We start from the raw sequence: 19,783 nt of genomic DNA, 5'->3' as shown, positions 1-19,783 counted from the left end.
TCTTTACGTAGCTTTGAAGTTTTTTGCGGATTTCACTTAACTGTTCTTTGGCAAAAATCAAATTTATTTTGAAGCTTATACGTTTCGATATACATATCTCTCAGATTTTATTATAACACAATTTTCGAGAGAGACAAAACCCAATCAGTTTCCTCTGCACACACCAGTATTTTACTTGTAGGTGATGTCACAAAAGGTCTTATCTTATAAAGTAAAGTGTGCAAAACTTCGTAACAAATACAATGAAATAAGCTTTAGAATTTTTTCGATCAATGAAGGACTAATAGGAGAACTCACTAGCTTTCTTTACAAATACCGATGGTGTCAAGAAGAAGAGCATATCGTAAATAACAACATAGAACGTTTAGGATAAAAGTAAAAAAGTAGTGAAGTAAGAAAGAAACAGGCTAGCAAAGTGGATAAATATATAATATATGTAACGGGTGATACAATTAGGGGCACTTTTTCCAATACCTTTTTTTTGACAGATCACGCGTGACCCAGCATTCATTGCTGGATAATATTCAAATAGACCATGTCCAGCGCGCAGAGATGAAAATGGAAATTGTCCTTCAAGAAATCTCGAAAGCCGACCACCGAATGAATCAGTCTTAGATCTATATATAGATGTTAATATAGAATATTTTAAAAAACAATAAAACGTTTTCCATGATTAGTATTTGTTTTTTTTCTCTAAGCCCGAAATATATAAGGCAACCTTCGTGTTAATATTTTTAGAGTTTAGCAGTTATATAGACTGACTTGTAAAAGAGCTCTGTTCATAACGATTAATATTTACTTAGGTTTATCCGCAATTTTACTAGCAAAGTATGTACAGTTGTAAGGAGCAGCAACCTTCTTCAGGAATTAGTCGATATATTAGCAGATTTCTTCATCTACTGTAAAATTAGTTGATCATAAAAAAGCTTATAATTAAATTTTGCATGCATTAAGTGTATATACTAAAATTTGCAGTTAAATATATACCCAATAATGGAAACTAAACTTTGTGACAATTTGAATCAGACCTCGTAAATTGCTCACTTTATAATTACCTAAATTTAATGTGTCTGACTTTCATTAGAGAGTGGGCATACTGACAATTATTCAAATTAACAGTATGTTCTCTATTGAATTCACTGATGAAAGGTGACTAATCAGCAGGACATACTTACATATGTAAATGATGAGAAAACGGACCGAATGTGATTCGTTAAGTAAACTTAAAACTTCCAAAATATATACAAATATGTATATTTATTTTTTCTAAAAACTACATATTATCCAAAAGAATATATATTCGTTCTTAGATTATATTATAAAATTAATAGACTGTCTAAACGTTAGTCTCTCTCAGCATAGTTTAGAATTTCAGCTTATATGAGTATGAGTACATACATATGTGACCTGGTCTATGAAAAGGGAGCTAACGTGCGAAAACTAGTTGGTCTATCACGTGAAAAAGCATCTCATCTTCCATCCGAATCAACTAAAAAGTGAAAATTGATTTTTTGACACCTAAGCCCCCTTTCCGTAGACCAGGTCACATATATTGCCAATTTAAGCAACTATCCGCTTTCTTTTCTCCGATGAGCATTTACGATCTCTGATTTAAACCTTCAATGACACTCTAAATCCCATACTTTTTATATTTTGCTTCAACAATCATTACGTTCTATTTTTTAATAATTAAGAGTTACAATTTGAAGTATATTATATTTATGAGTATGTATACTGAGTTCTCTTTGTGGCTTAAAAATATATTTTTGAACACACGCACTAAGTTTTTGGTTCGTATGTTGAAAGTATTTCATAAAAAAATACGAGTATCTCAAATTACACAAAACAAAAAATTAACAAAAAGTTTATAACACACCACTGTCGCTTCTACTCAAATTTTACTCTCTCATTTTCCTTTTCAAAATTTTTCTCTCAACTATGTACATTTTATATAAATTGGTAAAATCGCCTAAAATGCTTTAAAAAAAATAAATATGCAAATGCAATAACAAACTAAATCACGCATTGACGTAACCGTAAAACACGCAACGTAACTGCAGTCGCCCAGCGTTTTGTAGAAGAGATGTTGTGGTCGCATCGCCCACCACAAGATAGGCGTTCACGCTACGCACAAATTCATATGTCAATTCTTAAACGTCAAATAATGTCAAAACATAAATGTCAAATGAGCGCACAGCATAATTGCACAGAATTCACCAAGCGTTAACCTAAAAAAACTCACCTCACTGTACAAGAGCATATAAGTGTATAACATTTACAAAAACGAGAATCAATGATGGTTATATGAAATGATTTATATTGTAACGGTTGTAAACATTGAAGCGCAAACAAACGTAACGTAAATGTGGTTAACGTAAACGTAGCCGCTGCCAGCCGCTTTGGTAAGTAGATAAGTGTCGGCACACAAGCTGTCGAACGCCGCTTAAGCAACGTAGAAGTGTCAAAATCGTTCGAAAACATCGAAAAAATTTAGTTTTTTAATAAAAAAAAAATTAAAAATAATTTAAAAAAATTATTTGTTTTTTTTTTTTTTTTGAAAAAAAGCACAAAAAAAACTCTGATTTGCTGCTGGGTAATGCTGGGATTGCGTTTACATAAATAATTTTTTATAATTCACTTTTCTTTATTACATAATTTACTTCTATTTTTGCAAAATATTTGTACGTTTTTGGCGAGATATTTGATTTTTTTTCTACTTCGTAATTCACAGATACCACCAAATACACGCGTACGATTGCAACTTGAGTCAAAAGTATTATACGGTCAATTTTAACGCCTTTGCCGAGTAAAATAATTCAAAATGCTAACGAAAATCTTAAAGCAGTAAAATACCGTTAACGTAACTAAGTAACAAACACAAACGATCACTACTCACCACACGATACTAACAGTACAACGTTTTGCGAGTCGCGCTCTCTGCCACTCACTCTCTGTCTCGCTTTAAATGCGCGCTTAATTCATTGCAAGTACTTACCACAACTACTCTGGTTGCACGTCTCTCGAATTGGCCGCTTCTTCTTCTTCTACTTCTTCTATATAATTACTTTCACTCACTTATCGTTTATTTGTAAATAAATAGAAGGTAAAGAAAATTGTTAAAATTTTCGCATTTCTCACGCCTGCCAAATACACCGCTTTTCTAGTGCTAACTCTATATATTTGCTGCATAAAAATTTTAATCTTACCATTTTATAGTAATTATTGAAAAGTAATAAAATTAAAAAAAAATAATAAACAATATAAGTGCATGTAAATTTATAAATATTGGAAAGACACTCGTTCAGCTCAAACACATATATTTCTAGTTAAATTTTTGTAAATTTTCTACTCGTAGCCGTTGTAAAATATTATAACCTCACTTTCTCGGCAGGCTTTTTGGCGCTTTGTCGTTACACCGTATATCGTAATGCATATCTTGTAACTCCTTTGCGTTTTTCTTTGGCTTACGCAGTCCTTTTGCATACCTTATTATATAAATAAAATGTCTGCCTCACACTCTCTATCTCTCTCACTCCGCCTCTCTATCCACGCTGTACGAAGCTGTTTTCTTCTTATTCCTTTAATTATACTTTTTACTTGTGATTCCATTACGATTTTATACATTTTTGTTAGAACTTCGATTTCTCATCAGTAAATCAGTAAAAATTCTAATAACTAGATGCATATAGCATACATACATATATGTAACTATAATACATATGTATATTGTGCGAAAAGATCATACATAAGTATGTGTACGTAAAATATTTGAAATAAAATCACATTTTTAGCTAATTAAAAATAATTCACATAGATTTTATTAGGGTGAGTTTGCATAGCATTTTAGTGTGGTGAAAAATACAGAGAGGGGGTAAAATTTACCCCCGCAATTTTCCGTTTACTTTGAAAATTTATTGAAACAAAAGTTTTGTGTTCTAAAATTATGCAAACTCGCCCTAACTTGCATTGAAAACATTAGAGAAAATGTACACCTTGTTGAAATTGATTCGAAAAATGCTAAAATAAAGTTAAGCATAAGGACACAATGGGGTGACAGATTTATGAGTCCAAACAATTCCTTTAAATTTCTGTCTTAACAAGTGAAAAAAACGACGCAAATTTTGTCTACATCTTTTAAAAAAATGAAGACATTGAGGTGAATAGGTGAGGTAATAGATAGATAGAAAATAATTGAGGTTTTGCACTGCAACCTATGGTGTATTGTGCCCTCTCTTATATCACACATGGTCAGAAAGGTTCAGCACTCTGACAAATTGCAGGAGCTTGCTGGACGCGATGGAGGTGAAGTGATCTCTGTCCACGTAGATAGATCCAAAGGCCTCCTACAAATTGCTGGGCAATCTAGAATAAGGTGTTCTGCAGTATCCCCTTCCATGTCGAAAAGCCAGCAATTTGCATAAAAAGCTATGCCCATCTTGGACAAGTGTCTCAGTGTAAATCGTGACAAGGTGACGGAATTTGTTTCGAGGGAGGTTGATCATATCCCTAAACCTTGCAAACTTGTTACCTCTTAATAGCAATTTGACGTGACGCATTCCTGTCACCTACTGCCAGTCACGTTCTCACTCTCGCAACTCCTTTATGGTGGATGACCATACTGCCACGCATGGTTCTGGTCCCGTCATACTGGAAGCTGCCAGCTCATTACCGGATATTCCTTTGTGCCTCGGTATCCAGATCAGGTGTACACGGTTCCAAACTGATAGGCGGTTCAGTCTTCCCATACACTGCTCCACTAATAGCGATTTGAGTTCATTAGCTGAGATCGCTTTTAGTGCAGCTTGACTATAGCGATACGCTGGTTGCGATAGTTCCGTTGGAGATTGATTTCTGCACACTGACTTATAGGAAAGGCTTCTGCTTGAAAAATGCTTGGAAAAGTTTTGCTCCAATGCCTCGGTGTAACCCTGGCTTTCAATACCAGTGTACGTGAACAACTCAAGGAGCTCATCTGCTATTAGGCTCCATGCAGTAGTTTCAGAGCAATCAGAAACTTTTTTCGAAGTTCATAATCAGTCTAGTGAAAAGAAATACATAACTCATTTAGATCAAATACGTGCGATTTGAAATTAATATAGCCTCGCTGACAGAAATCTACGTCCTATTGGCAAAAATCTTTCACAGTCGATTTTCACAAGTTTTCTTTGAGGCAATTTTTCACCGGAAAATTCATTCGCCATAGGCAAGGACAGGTAGTAACCACTTGGTGTCTGCTACGAACTTAAATAGCATGCATAAGAATTCCCAAGAAAGCTCTCGAAGCTTCTGGTGAGTAACTATCACTACTATACAATGTGTCTAGCCTAGCATTGTCCTGATGCAACACAATTCTTCTCCTATTGACCATAGCTGGCCGATTCCTTTCTTCAGACGGTCCAAACGTTAACAGTACAGGTTCGAACTAAGGGTTTAGCCGTGGGGAAACTGCTTATAGTAGAACAGTTCTTGTCAATCTCGCCAAATACATACCAAAACCTTGCTGATCGTCAATATTCTCTTGGCTACCGGTTTCGCCAGCTCAGCAAAATTCGTCCACAATCGAAAGAACTAACTAAAAACGCTTCACGTTCCCAAAATAAAATCAAAACTATTTGTCAAATCAAAGTTATTTGTTCTTTAACAATTGATCCTTTACATAATCTCTATCAATTTCACCAAGGTCTGCATACATTTTATAGCAATGTAACTAAATTCGAGTAGAGAACTCATACCTTGCAATCTCTCACTTTATCACGAGTCTAATAGAATTACTTTTATTTTCCCCAACACGTACATGAATAAAAAAAAAACTTGACTACAATAAAAAAAAATAGATGGGGTCGAGGTCCTCGCCACGGATCGTTAGCCGGTCAGCATCCCACCATTATCGATTATCGGACGGGATACATAAGGTCCCATCTTCGGTCACCATCTGGCCGTGTGAGATGACTGATATGTCGCCGACTGGATTCCTACTCAATCAACAGCAAACACAACAACAACAATATCCAGCACACCAACAACAATATGCCGGCTACTCAACATCATCGGGCGCACACTCGAGCAGTCACAGCCACAGCAGCAGCTCAACGACACGTGCGCCACCGATTGGCAGTGGTGGCGGCGGTGTTGGCGGTCGTCTATTCCCCTACTTCGGTGGCGAGCACGAACGAGAGCGTAAAAAATCCGAAACGTCATTCTTCAATTTGGGCTTTCGTCGCAAATCGACTGTGGTCTACTACGCTTCCACTGATTAAGGGGCTGTGCACAGCATAAGCGTTGCTGTTCCGGCTCTACGACGGCGCCGTGACTTGTTGACACACAATCATAGAAAGTAAGGTTAGGTGGCGCTTGTGCAGTGTTGCTGAGCAAATAAAATGAATTTAAATTACGAAAAAGAGGTTTGAATTTCAAAAACGAAATACGAGTATAAGAATTTATGCAATTAACAGCAAAAAAAAAAAACAACAACAAAGAGAAAAACAAAAAATTAAAAATGCATATTAGTTAATAAATGTGTATGTTGAATAATTATTAAAAATAATGCATTATTTTAGTGTAATCCATGTAATCAGTAAACACTTGGGAGCGCATAGAAAAATTTTGAGATGAATTAGTGCGGCGGTCTAAATATGAATACTTATAACGCAATTAATCACAAGACATCGCCTTTAAGGTGAACGTACACACATACAACAATAAAAATTGCACGTGCACACATACACACATACATACGTACATAGATGCATATTTGTGGCCACAAGTCACGAGGTAAAACTGAAAAAATATATTTTTATGTAAAATTTGCAAAATTTTTAACTTATTTCCCTAAAATTTCAAAATAAACATTTAAATTAGTTTTTGAAAAAAGAGTTTTTCACAAAATTTCAAAATAAAAATTAAAAAAAAAAATTTTTAAATTTCTAAATTATTTTTCAAAAAAGAGAGCTTAGCTGTACAGCCTTGAGGCCACAGTTATGCATTAAAAAACTAAGAACAACATTAAAAACAAATAAACAAAAAGTCAAAAATTGATTCTGCTCAATTGAAAATCTCGTAGAGAAAAACAACAATAAATTATAATTACTAAACAATTTTAAAACACTTGCATATACCATTGTACTAAATTTTAGCAGCTCTTGCTAATGTTTCAATTGTGACAAACGTATTCATTTAAACAATTTTAATGAAAAATATGGCTATAAGATATTTAGTAAAACAAAAAATATAATTATAACACAGTTGTTATTTCTATGCGTTGAAAAAATATAAAAAAACTGAAATTTTTACTGAGAACTAACTGAAACCCATTATTAAACCTAACTCCCAAAGAGAGCGCATATAATGACGAGAAATATAAAGTGAGGCACGAAAATTTAAAAAAAACTATTCGCAACAGCGATCACCTAACGATAGTCGATATTAAACCTTAAAATATATGTTTTTACGCAAAAATACTGATAAAGGGTGTCCCAAAATTAACGCAAGATTGGAAATAAATAAATATATAATGATACAACTCCCACGACCGTACGAAATGAGCTCAAATCTAATAGGATCCGACTTTATTAGAAACAATAATCAAATTTCTGATGACACACCTAGGCATTTAGAAGGCCCATTCCGTTACAATCGGAACTAATATTCTCTGTCTATTGGCTCTTCGCTGAATCACTCTGTGCTGCTGATGAAGTTCATCAGTACGAAAGTACTCTGCTGGCATAACTGCCAATTAGATGATGGCCTATAAGCATTCCTACTGGAGTTTTCATATCATTCCTTTAGAATTTTAATAGACGGCATGTGTAGCCCCTGTTCCATTCATGCCGTGTTCTGACTATTTAATCGGCTTCTCAGCTAGCAATAATATCACTATGCCCTTAAATCCATTGCGGGCTTATCGTGAAATAGAATGTTCGATCCCTAGAGATCAAAGGCCTTCAACTAAATCCGTATGTAATTTTCAAGCAATTTTTTTTTATTATTTTTCAACTATTTTGGAGGGCCTGGAAAAAAGGCGAGATATTTCTTTCAATTGTACATAATTATCGATTCTACGCAAAGTTCTGTAAGAGGTTATATACAGTTAGAAAGCCGAAAAGTACCGATTTTCCAAAATTATTTCTGAGAAAAGACTTAGTATTGTAAAAATATTTATTTGGAAAGGCATTACAGCTGATCTCCAGAAGCTCATCTCAAAAAAGACGTTTTGCGTTGACCACTATATCTCTGAACTGGGTTCACTTAAATTAAAAAAACCAAAGAGATTTCGTTAAAGTAATGTTAAATCTAGTAATTATTCGAAGGAATAAACGAAATAAATTTTTTTTACAAAATGGCGTTTTCTCAAAAAATAAAATCGACTTTTTACCAAAATTTCGGCCTTAAAGTGTTTATAAAAAAATATTTATCGGTGAGAAAAAATCTTCTATTAAATACTAAAAAATATACTTAAGAAACTTAAGACAAATCGGTTTAGCCATTTTCGAGTAGTCTTGGTCACCGACTTTGAAAACACCATTTTGAGAAAAGCGCGTTTAAAGTTTGGAATGCACTTCCTAATACTCTGAGACGCCTTTTCAAATTTGCATGTAACTGCGATAAAATTCACGATATGAAGTTTTCAGTGTGTTTTCTGAACATTTCATTAAGAAAATCAAATTAAAAAAATCGATTTTTGAAAATTCTAATTGTATATAACCTCTTAATTCCATTGCGATTCGTGGCACTTCAGCTCGATTTCAGCTTTCATCAAATCGTTTTAAGCCTCTCACTTGTCTAAAAAAGTTCGATTACTTGTCTCTACGAGCTTTCAGTTCGATCTCTATAAACAGGCATACTATATGTATATATCAAAATCTGGTGCCCAATTGTAACTCAAATTATTCAAAACGATGTAGCAGACAGTTGTGGGAATAGTAAATATTATACAAAAAATACGCCACTTTAGAACTGATTTTATTTAATTGTACACCTACCCAAGCTGGTATAGAGTTCAAATTCGTAGAAGGTGAAAAATCATAGAAGGCAAAATATAATTAGTCAAATATTAAATGTTATAATATAATATATAACGGTCACTTTGATATGTATTTTTTTTTTCAAAAACAATTATGATTTTCCACGAAAAGTTGATCACAAATGTGTGTGACAATACGAACTTGTTTGTTGTTAAAATCGATTAATCGATATCGATATAAATATTGTTGTTAACTCTTGAATATTCGTTAAATTAGTAAAGTTTATTTTTTCCTATGGGTTTATATATAATTATGTATGTAAGTGATGAGGTGTAATCGTATAGTTCCATGTTAATTAACTGTACTTGTATTGTCAACACGTATTTATAACTAAAGAGTACATTTTAAAAATAGCGAAGCAGTAAATATGTGAGAAAATTGTTCAATTACAAAAACAAATACATACTGTTATAAGAAATATGTAAAAAATATAAAGTGAATAACGTCGAAAATAAATAATAACTAAATGGAAAGTGGAATGTTGTTTTTTTTTCATGTGAGAAAGTCAAAAAGATTTGTTAGACCAGAGAGCGATGGTATAATGTCTTACAGTCTCCGATGTGGCGAGAAAAAGGATTATGCTGAGGAAGAAATATAAGAAATATTAACTTCTGTTGTACTAAAGCTAAAAATACGCTTCACACAAATACAATAGATTCCATACAAGAAGTTGTTGGGAGCCGGTATGACATATGTATATGCTCTAGAAGTCCGATCTGCGCAATTTCTACGAAGATTGTACTATTGGAGAACAATCCAAGTCAAATCTAGTGAAGATACTTTGCCAAACAGCAACGCTTTCCATTCAAAGAGCTCATTTGGTTCCGCTGCTTGTGTTATTACCCTGTTCAGGGCATAAAAATTCTTTTCCCATAATGTTTCTGTTTAATCATTGGTTACACTTCCCTCAATAGCCGGTTCTTCGATTTATTTATTTTAAAGTCAGAAACTATTAAAAACTAATGATCAATTTAAAAAAAAAAACTTATTTTAAACAACCCATCGCATATTATTTTAATAAAATAGAAAGAATAAATCATGCTTATTCGAACCATGTCTCTCATATCACCCGCAACTTTTTATAACCTCAAATTAAGTAACCGTTAATTTCTAATACACAGGTAAATGTCTTCATATTGTAATTAACACTTGTGCGAAATTTTGGGAAAAATCACCGCCTTTGTAAATGCCATAATAAGCATAGATAACCATGAGAAAAACGTTTCATTTGAGAAAAAATATTCATAAATTCAAAAGCAAATAAATTTTTTAATTAAAATTCAAAAACGCTTTAAAAATATTAAAAAAAATACACATATTATAAATCAAAATTTCGCCAAATTTATAAACAAATTATATGGATATATAAGCGGAATACGAAGGCATATCCAATTTGAGATTTGAACGAGAAAACGAAATACGATTTTTGTGCAGTTTCTTTGGTGTTGTTGTTTTGAGCGTTTTTTCCTGTATTGTGTTTAAAACAATTGTTACAAAACAATCAATGAAAAAATAGTTTTTTTTTTAACAGCAGAGCAGCTTTAACGAAAAGAAGAAAACAAATTGCAAATTTTCCTTTTAAAAATACTACAACTATCTCTAATCCTATTAATATTTTTTTCAAATCCTCTACGCCTCGGCGGCAAAGCAATTGGTATTCAAATCAAAATAGCGCACGAGAACTTTAACTAAACTACATACACCAACGTTTTCAGAAAACATCTTTATTTAAGCATTTAATTTTATAGAACAAAACTACAATTAACAATCAACATTTGTGACAACCGCTTTGGAAGAGATTTATTTTAAGAAAAACAAAATGAATAAGTACGGTAAGTGTTTTTATATGATCGCTTTAAGATTATTCTACGTTTATGGTTTATATTGCCTCAGAACTATTAAATGCAATTTTGAGGTTATGTGACCATGAATACTAAAAGTAAAGTTTTAGCAATATTTGTTTTCAAATGGTGATTGCTTCAGCAACAATTTCTTTAATGGAAAAAACACTTTGTCAAATGGTTTTAACTTTAAGTGTAAAATTTAGTCTTTTATTTTTATGATTCGAAACTTTATTTTTCATTCCAGCCCATAAAACGTGTTTTTATTAGTAACTGAATATGAATAGATTGTAAAACGCTTAAAATTACCAAAATTTACACAAAAAACACATAAAGTATATGCCCCATATTTGACACGAATTAAAAAATATTTTCGTAAGCATACACCCTTAAATAATATAAACGTATAGTGTATTGAAAACATACGTAAGCATAAGCGGAAACGATGACTGCCATTCGCTAAGTTTTGAAAATTAAATCGGTTTTTAAAGTACTAGTTATTTCATTCCTCTGTATCATTGAAGTGAAATAACGTTGCAATAAACACTAAAAACAAAATTATTGAACAGCGCAAAAATATATTTTCTGAACACAACTGTCTTGGAAAAGCTTTGTCCAAGTTTGAATTATCTGAAAACAGTAAAGTTTGTAAAATTGAATTTATATACACGTATATATGTACATATATGTATATATACATATATAGAAAATTTTAAGTCGTGATATTTGTTTTATTTGAATGAACGTTAAAAAGCACAATTGTTAAGTGGAAATTTTGATCGCGTTATGAATTTAATTTAAATATTAATTACATTTAAATATTAAATAACCGCATTTTGGATTTCATTTAAATTAAATTTCTTATTTCTTTATTAAGATGTGAGCTAAATTAAATTTATTAATTACAAATGTTTCAATAATTTGAATGTCCACTCTTTGACAAATTATAAAAAGGTAAATAGAAACAGCTGATAAGAAGCAAATAAACGCGATTTCAGAGTTGTAATGACAAACGTAAATTTTTCATATAAAGAATAAATATCGTATAACTGTAAAAAAACTACGGAAATACAACAAATTACACGACCTCTTACAACAATATATATTTTAAGTAATTACCTTGCGAGAGTTCCAAAAACAAAGCTGAAAAAACATACTTATATCGGAAACTGCACAATTAGTCGCCTTTGGTAATTCTTTGCTGCCAAGGAAATTCTACTCATAAATACCATTTAAATATATGTATGTACTTACAAAAATAAAATATTTTCGCAATATTGGGTACAATAATAAAAAACATAAACGATATATTTATTTCAATGATTTTATTGTACTAAAAATGTCTTGTATTTTTTTCATTCTCTTCCAAGTTGATATAAAAGGTTTTAAGCTTAGAATTACAATGATGTGAGCATGCTCTGTGTAAGTCACGGTTTGTAAAAATTTAATTTGTCTAGGATTACATATTTAGTTTCTTCAAAATTCTTTACAAATAAACGCCAGCTTATTTCATTTGTGTATATAAATTGATATGCATATTTTACATGAATTCAATGTTATAGAAAAGGGTACATGCTTATTAATTAATTTTTTAATTACGATTCTCGTTAAAAAGGCACAAGAGAATACATATGAATATGTAAAGGTGTACGAATGAATGCAAAAAAGCTAAGTGTTTTTCTTATAATTTATGTATTCGAGTGGTTTTTCTTTTTAAATCACTATTTTGGACGGTTTCGATTTTGCACAGTGGCAAGTCAATTTTTGGTAAAAAAAATAATAACACAAGCTTAGATGATATTCAATATAGCTTAGTGAAATATTATTGTGGTTATAAAATTGACAGTTAAAAAAATATATATTCATATAGATATTCAGTTCATAAAAATTCAATGATATTACTACCAAAACAACAACGACAACAGCATATGCACATTATAATCATCTTCATATTGGTCTGCTTGTGCATAGAGCACAGCTGTGTGGCGGAAACAAAGGCCGCCGCATGTTGGTGGCGCGAATACAATAGATCACGGAACGCATCTTCAGAAAAAAGCAACGCAACGTGAATTAATAAAAAAATATAAGCACTGAAGTTTAATAATAACGAAAAGCAGCAGGAGGAGGTACCACCTCAACGCTCATCACCGTCCTGTTTGTCTGTCTGCTCAATGCCCGCACCGCGCTGAGCGCTGACTATGAAAAATGTGTGAAAATATTTTGCTGCAAAAACGTTGGTCACTAAAGGGTACGTGCAAGCATTTATGCAGCCACATCTTCGTATTTTTTTTTTATTTTGTATATGTAGGTATTTTTTTGATATCGAAGTGCTGCTATGCGCCCGATTTTTTGTGATGTTTCAAAAAAGTAACGGCGTTTTTGCCGGTCCAAGTGTTGAACTGGTTTTTTTGCCAATGCATGAAACATAACCTCTAGCGGCAGTGGAAAAAAGGTTCTCAGGGTGTAGTCGCAAATAATAAAAATTCAGGCACATTTGATAATCAACTAGAAAAAAATTAATTCATGCAAAAAATAATGAAATATATAGAAAAACAAAGATAGAGGCCACAAGAAGGAAGAAAAAAATATTAACATAAATGATGCAGCAACACAGGAGGCCACAGCAAAGCACAATAAAAAGCGTCTAAGGTACAAAATAACTGCGGATGGACGGACGGACTGGCGATTTGGCATGCCAATGCGCATCTTTGTGGACAGTTTATAGTAATGCGTACATAAAAGGGTGCAAGGCATACAACAAACCAATAACAACAACAACAATGGACACGCTCAACTTTGATCGCCTCTGAATGTCTAAGACTTTGCGACCACAACGTTGAATAGCGTGGCCAAATAAAAAAAAATGAGTGCTTTTCAAATGGTTTAGTGTGAAGTAAAGCAGTGAATCTCCATGTGCATGTGCATGTCCATGAGCGACTGCAGTAGTGTCATCGTACTGTATAATGAGGCGTCTTAAGGATAGAATTCAACCCTTTCATGTAGCTCTCAGTCTACTCAACTCAGCGGACTATGGCGCGCGAGAGATTTTCGCCAAAAATTGTAGCGTGTGGAGAGAGAGTGAGGTAAATTTAGTTTTTGATTGAACAGGTTTTCTTTTATTGCGATTTTGTCGCTTTTGCTACGTTGTGTAGTTGTTGTAATTTATTCGCTCCCTCTGCCAATTTATGTAGTTTCAGAAATATTTCGTCCGTTGGCATTTCCGTTCTTTACATTTGCTGAGTGTAATATGAGCGCTGAAGGCGGAATAAGACAACACTGTGTTGTTCTTGCTACTTGCTCCACGAACATTTGCGCTTTTCTTGAGCTATGCTACAACGTCTTCACTGCTTCACGGCTTGATTTCCCGCTGTCTCCCCACCAACCAACTAGCTATTATACAACAAATGACAAATAACTAGATGCATTGTAATAGATTATGTCTACAACTTAATCGCCTTGGATAAATGATGACACTGTTCACTGCTCCTCACATTACTATCATTGTTGTGCAGTCTTTGCTGATGCCATTGCTACATTGTTGTTATTGTTGCTGATGCCAGCATTTACCTATGCTGCTCATACCGCAGCCTTGTTGCTAGCTATTTCGCTTATGTTTTGCATATGACGTTGTTGTTGTTGTGGTCTTATAAAGGAATGTATGTGTTGTCTTTCGTATTTGTGTTATTTGAGATTCCTGATTTCTTAAACACAACAAAAAATATAAAATATTATATGTATGTTTGACATTCGCGCTGCTTTGGAAAATAGATAATTGTCTGTTTGCTGCTTTCTTCATCTGTTTGTCATCAAATATTTTTACTTACATACTAATACTTAAACGAAATTGGACGAATTATTTGTGTGTTACTTTTTTGTAAGGCAATGCAAGGCAGTTGCTCATGTAACAACACCATCGCTAGCTCGGTAGCCTGCTCATCTTAACTTATACATTAGTACTAGCGTTAAGCCAAGCAGCGATACGAGTAGTGAGGTGGCGACTTGCAGGCCAGATGCACCAGCCAAGCGGCAGTGGAATGTATCGTAACGCGACTGCTTATCGGCTACGATATTTTGATATTCAGCTTCTACCAACTGACCATCGTAATAGGTTATCAAATCTTCAAAGGGATATTCGTAGCCTTGTAGACACTCGCATTTGTAGCCACCAGTTTCATAGCCACGACCCATAATGGGTACACACTGCAAACATAGGGAGGAAAGTATGGGTTAGAAGAAATTTGAGGTTATGAATACTTTAGTAATATATGTATTTTATGAAATCGATTTATTTAAATAATTTTTACTTACATATGATGTGAGATCATCACATTTGTGTGTATTTTTGAAAGCATTCGGTTCATAGTAGGAATCGGGACATTGATTGATATCCAATTGCAACATATCCATAGAGACTGCAACGACACCCCTACAAATATTTCAAACATTAAAATATAATAATTGGTTAATATCATATTAACTTAAATTTCTGAAGTTTCCTTTTTTAAATAATTATATTTTTATACTACCCTGTGCTATAACTGTCATTCTTTATTTTGAGCTGTGTACACAGGGTTCTTCACATTATTGTTTTAAAAATTGTCTTAATTTTAGGGAAAATATGCATTTGAGTCAAATTAAAAAAAAAGCTCATAATAAAATAGAAATAGATATTAGTACTCCTGACAAATAAGACCTTAATTATAAAAGATGCCAATTCAATTGCATTTATGTGCAATATTGATGATATTATCAACAAAAAATAACTCAAAAAATATTGTACACCTTAGCGAATAAAATATATCAGAATCACCGGTTATACAATTAACAAAAACATAACACCTATTCGTGACCCATAAATTCGATAATTGTTATTGAAATTAATTTAATACTTTGCCCCGACTTTACGCAGTGCACTTGCACAAGGACTCCATGATTTTAAGGTGACAAAAGAACGCAACAAAGAATATAATAATAACTTATATCTGCTAATCATACAAATAGCTCAACAAACATCCCCGTATGTACAACAATAAAAACAAACTAAAACCTCACAAAAAAAAAAAAAAAAAAAATTTAAAAATCCGGTTGTCCCGCTTGTGCGTCAACATCCTTATTTCAATACGAATGTTCACTTCTACTCACTTGAATTCCAGTTTCACTTTAAGGCTATCCCAGCCGAAAAAGGGTGCCGCATAGGTCACGAGCCATTTCTTCACATAACCATTACAGTCAAATTGTGGTTGTGCCCAATAGCCGTGCTTCAAGCTTGCCGCACGATATGAATTCGGATAATGTTCATATTTTTGCATAAATTCACCTGTTTCGTTGTGACGCAACTTCATTTTCAAATAGAACGTTTCTAGGTCATCGAAATTTGTGGACCAACGTTGTTTCAAAAACTTGAAATACTTCTTTTCCGTGTAGATTTCGTGCGTTTTATTCAGGCGTGCTAAATCTTCGACTTTGAATTTACGTGTATTCAACTCCGTCTTGTATGCGTGTGGTGCAAAATATGTGCGGTTAGTGAATTTGTTGCGTTCCCAGAGCATAGAAGCCGACCAGACCTTTGTGTCGCCCAGAACAATGGCCAGTGTCTCGCCGATCATTTGATCTTCGGTCAGCGGTTTGTCGGCCACACGTTTGCCGGTATACACTTCATTGGGATCAGAGATCTGTTGTTGGGGGAAAAACATAGAGGGGAATGTGTTACGAGTAGACGCATAAATAGCAAATTCATAGATATGTAGCGTATGAAACTAAGTGCTCGTTTAACAGTTCAATGCGAGTGAAACTTGTTCTACTGGCCCTACGCTTGCTGCGCTCAAATGCGATATCTAACATTCTAATTTCTGTCTTTTATTGTGCTTTTATTTGCATAACATGTTGATTTTTAGGATCTTCATAAATTGTTTTTGTACTTTATTTTCAAAACTATGCAGGTTTTACACAATTTTCATTTGTTTTTACACTCATTTGCGCTTTCGACAACGTCATTTGTTGCGCCAACTTGTGCAAATAAAATTGTGGCAAACATGTTTTTCTGGACTTAACATACTTTTTTCCACTAATGATTTTAGCATTTTGATGATGTTGCTTTGACACTGAATATTTAATTTTATGAACTTTTCAAGGCGACAATGTGCCTGTGGACACGTTGGAAATTTGAGCAACTTGAATTAGGCGTGGAAAATCATAGTTCACACTTGAAGGAATATTCATATAATTTAATGATGTTACTTTGGTAATGCTGTTTTTCGAGAGACTCAAACAGCTGTTGCGTAACGGATTTTGAAAACTTGATATTTTACGGTTTAAAATAAGGAAGTCAATTAGAATTTTAAGTGTCCATAAACTGATGAGAGAGCCAAGATATACAAAATTTTAAATAATTTCTAAACATAAGAAAGTCAGTTACCTGCAAGAAAGCGCTAACAAAATTCGCCAAACGTACGGCCATTTTAGCTTCGTTTTCAAACTGTTCCTTAGCACCGTAACCCACATCACCACGCAATATCAGATCTTGGGGATGGAAACTAGAATCGAAATGCAATGAAAATAAAGCACTCTTACAAGGAAAACAATTAAATTGCTCACTCACTTTTTACACGTGCGATAATTCACGCCATGTATGAATTTAAGCACTTGATCGATATTAATATGTTCCTCATGCAAAGCTCGCGAGCCTGTCGAATAGTTGCGATATTCCGGATGTAGATCCAAATATTTCTCACGCACGTCATATGATTCGCGCTCCCATTGAATTGGCACCTTTTGCACCCCTATGGACATAAAAAAAAATAGAGTGGTCAGTAGCGGAAGTGTTGAAATTATGCATATACACATTTTGCCAAAGCAACACCAAGCCACCTTAGAGCGAACGTATGACACTATGACACTGACAATGACATTTTCAGCACTTACATCCAATTTTGAGGCAATCATAATCGTTATAATATTGCTCTGCCGACGCTCGTTCTACTATTTCACCCAAGTAAGGTCGCCGCACAACGTTCGGTAATCGATAACCGGGCTTACATCGACATTGGTAGCCGCCACGTCGGAAGCCCCAACCGTGCAGCGGCTCACATTCTGTAGTCTCTTTTTTACAACGCGCTGTGTCGGCAAAATGATTTGGCCCCTTATTGCCCTCGCCCTTCGGACATTGATTTATGTCTAAACGCTCGAAATCCATTTCCAGCACGGCAATAGCAGTGTATCTGAAAGAAGGGTGGTATATTAATATTTGTATACGATTTGCAATGTAGTTATAATTGCTGGTATTTACTTGGGATATTCAATGTGTCTGAATTGTGTGTGTCGTGGGTAAATATCTGCAATGGGTACAACTGCTGAAACAAGCCACTTATTAGAACGACCACAGTCAAAGTAAGGGCGTGTCCATTTCACTGGACCAGGACTTTCATCAGCTCCAGGGGGGCCGTGGAATGTAAATGTTTCGTTCGTATTGTTCGAATAGCGTATCTCAACTTGATAGGTAGTTTTCGTGTCGTGTCGCCCTTCTACATCATCGGGCAGCCATGTCTTGTACCATTCATTTATTTTATACAAGTCTGATGTGTAATCTTTTGATTTTGTATCTGGTAAATGCGCACCTAAATCTTGTACGTCGAACGTATTCCAAGTTGAAATCTTTTGCAAATGTATGGGATCGTTGAAATCATCCAAACGGAATGTACGTGGCCCAAAACGTGGGAATGTCTTATTGAAGAAACCACGATAGGAGGACGTATACGAGCTATTTGGCGCAAAGTAAATAGCAGAGGCGTTTATGTAGGGATTAGCAGACACATCTGCCACAGTAGACAAGAAATAATACATCATGCCAGGATCGTAGGTGTCATTTATAGCTGGTCGTATAAAACGTGACTGCAAAATATAACTCCAAAAGAAACTGCGACTCATAGCCATATTGTGCAAATGAAGCAGTGCCGTCCGATTGGGGAATATCGGATTGATGTTGATTTCCTTGATATCCGGCTTGTGCGAAACTGTGTCCTCCGGCAAATATAGATCACTAACTTGTTGTATTGGACAATTATCGCCGTTCACTTTGTCGAATCTGTATTTTATCTCATCAAAAGCATCGCGTTGCTGCCATTCAAATTGGGCGAACACACCCACCACCAGCGTCAGCAGAAACAAAGTATAACTTCGTACTAAAATCGACGATTTTGCGCTCAACATGTTGGCGCTGGCTTTCGGTAATTACTTAAATTATTTATTTCAAACTGCGGCAGTTGTACAAACACAAATTATATTTAAAACTTATTAAAAACAAAAGTACAAACACAAAAATACAGCACCCACAACAAGACAGATTACTAATCCAAGCACTTGTCGAACTACGCCCTGTTAAAGAATGACGTGAAACAAAATGGAAACGAAATAGTGAAGCAAGTGTCAGCGCGCAGTGTTGCCGTCAGCTGTAAAATTGCTCCAGAAACGGTTACTTATTTGAAATCAAAATAGATTTTACGGCATAACAATTAAAAGAAGTATTTAAATTGAAAAATAATTGTAATATATACAAGAATATTAAAAATAATATTATTTTATCAAACAGGCATTTTGACATTGCGTAATAAATCAATTTTTAAAATGTTGATGCAAATAAAACGCATGTCTTTCACCTCGCAAATATAACGGCATCAACACAGGGTGACTTTTGTTGACGAGTATATGGCCGTCAACAGTTTTGTGTGTTTGTGTTGCATTCCTGTGTTAAAGCGTTGCCAATAACCGCATTATTTTGATTACGTTTTCAAATTTGAATGTTAGAAAGGAAGGAATTGCTATACAGCATATGTTTTTACAGCTACGTACATGTATTAACATTAATGATAACAACACAAATTATGTTTTGTACATACATATTTACCTCGCAGATCACTTCCTTATTTG

At 34.0% G+C, this 19,783-nt stretch overlaps 3 protein-coding genes across 12 annotated transcripts in view; 2 read left to right on the top strand and 1 right to left on the bottom strand.

Annotated features, from left to right (window-relative positions):
- LOC105227628 (putative thiamine transporter SLC35F3) overlaps positions 1–9,493 on the top strand; it is a 36,712-nt gene extending 27,219 nt beyond the window's left edge. For 3 of the 9 annotated variants that reach the window (XM_019990824.3, XM_029550831.2, XM_029550829.2), the window contains one exon: positions 5,835–9,493. In XM_019990824.3, coding sequence (XP_019846383.2) covers positions 5,835–6,257 — 423 coding nt within the window. In that variant the 3' untranslated portion in view covers positions 6,258–9,493. Of the gene's footprint in view, positions 1–2,060; positions 2,403–2,731; positions 3,103–5,834 lie in introns of those variants that run through there. The other 6 variants (XM_049448725.1, XM_049448724.1, XR_003845874.2 and 3 more) reach the window with 5 other exon arrangements.
- A 758-nt stretch (positions 9,494–10,251) lies between these two features.
- The window catches only part of LOC105227630 (heterogeneous nuclear ribonucleoprotein R), a 148,355-nt gene continuing 138,823 nt past the window's right edge, over positions 10,252–19,783 (top strand). Inside the window, exons 1-2 of one of the 2 annotated variants that reach the window (XM_049448710.1) lie at positions 10,252–10,674; positions 10,736–10,852. In XM_049448710.1, the coding sequence (XP_049304667.1) occupies positions 10,840–10,852 (13 nt within the window). In that variant the 5' untranslated portion in view covers positions 10,252–10,674; positions 10,736–10,839. Of the gene's footprint in view, positions 10,853–19,783 lie in introns of both variants that reach the window. The other variant, XM_049448709.1, reaches the window with a different exon arrangement.
- LOC105227632 (uncharacterized) lies at positions 12,172–19,249 on the bottom strand. The gene is made up of 7 exons (XM_011207083.4): positions 18,147–19,249; positions 17,783–18,078; positions 17,460–17,640; positions 17,277–17,394; positions 16,004–16,533; positions 15,170–15,287; positions 12,172–15,061 (listed from the first exon to the last, which is right to left on the bottom strand). The coding sequence occupies exons 1-7, from the start codon at positions 19,064–19,066 to the stop codon at positions 14,795–14,797; spliced, it is 2,430 nt and encodes an 809-aa protein (XP_011205385.2). The 5' UTR covers positions 19,067–19,249; the 3' UTR covers positions 12,172–14,794.

This window comes from Bactrocera dorsalis, chromosome 2, assembly GCF_023373825.1.
Source record: "Bactrocera dorsalis isolate Fly_Bdor chromosome 2, ASM2337382v1, whole genome shotgun sequence".
NCBI classification, from domain to species: Eukaryota; Metazoa; Arthropoda; class Insecta; order Diptera; family Tephritidae; genus Bactrocera; species Bactrocera dorsalis.
Note: the sequence above shows the minus strand (reverse complement) of the source record. Positions and strands in the feature narration are given on the sequence as shown.

Excerpts from the sequence above, each read along its gene's own strand:
- LOC105227632 (XM_011207083.4), bottom strand. The coding sequence starts at position 19,066 with ATGTTGAGCGCAAAATCGTCGATTTTAGTACGAAGTTATACTTTGTTT. Across the intron at positions 18,079-18,146 it reads AGACACATTGAATATCCCAA|ATACACTGCTATTGCCGTGC; the intron begins GTAAATACCAGC and ends CCCTTCTTTCAG. Across the intron at positions 15,288-16,003 it reads AAAGTGAAACTGGAATTCAA|GGGTGTCGTTGCAGTCTCTA; the intron begins GTGAGTAGAAGT and ends AAATATTTGTAG.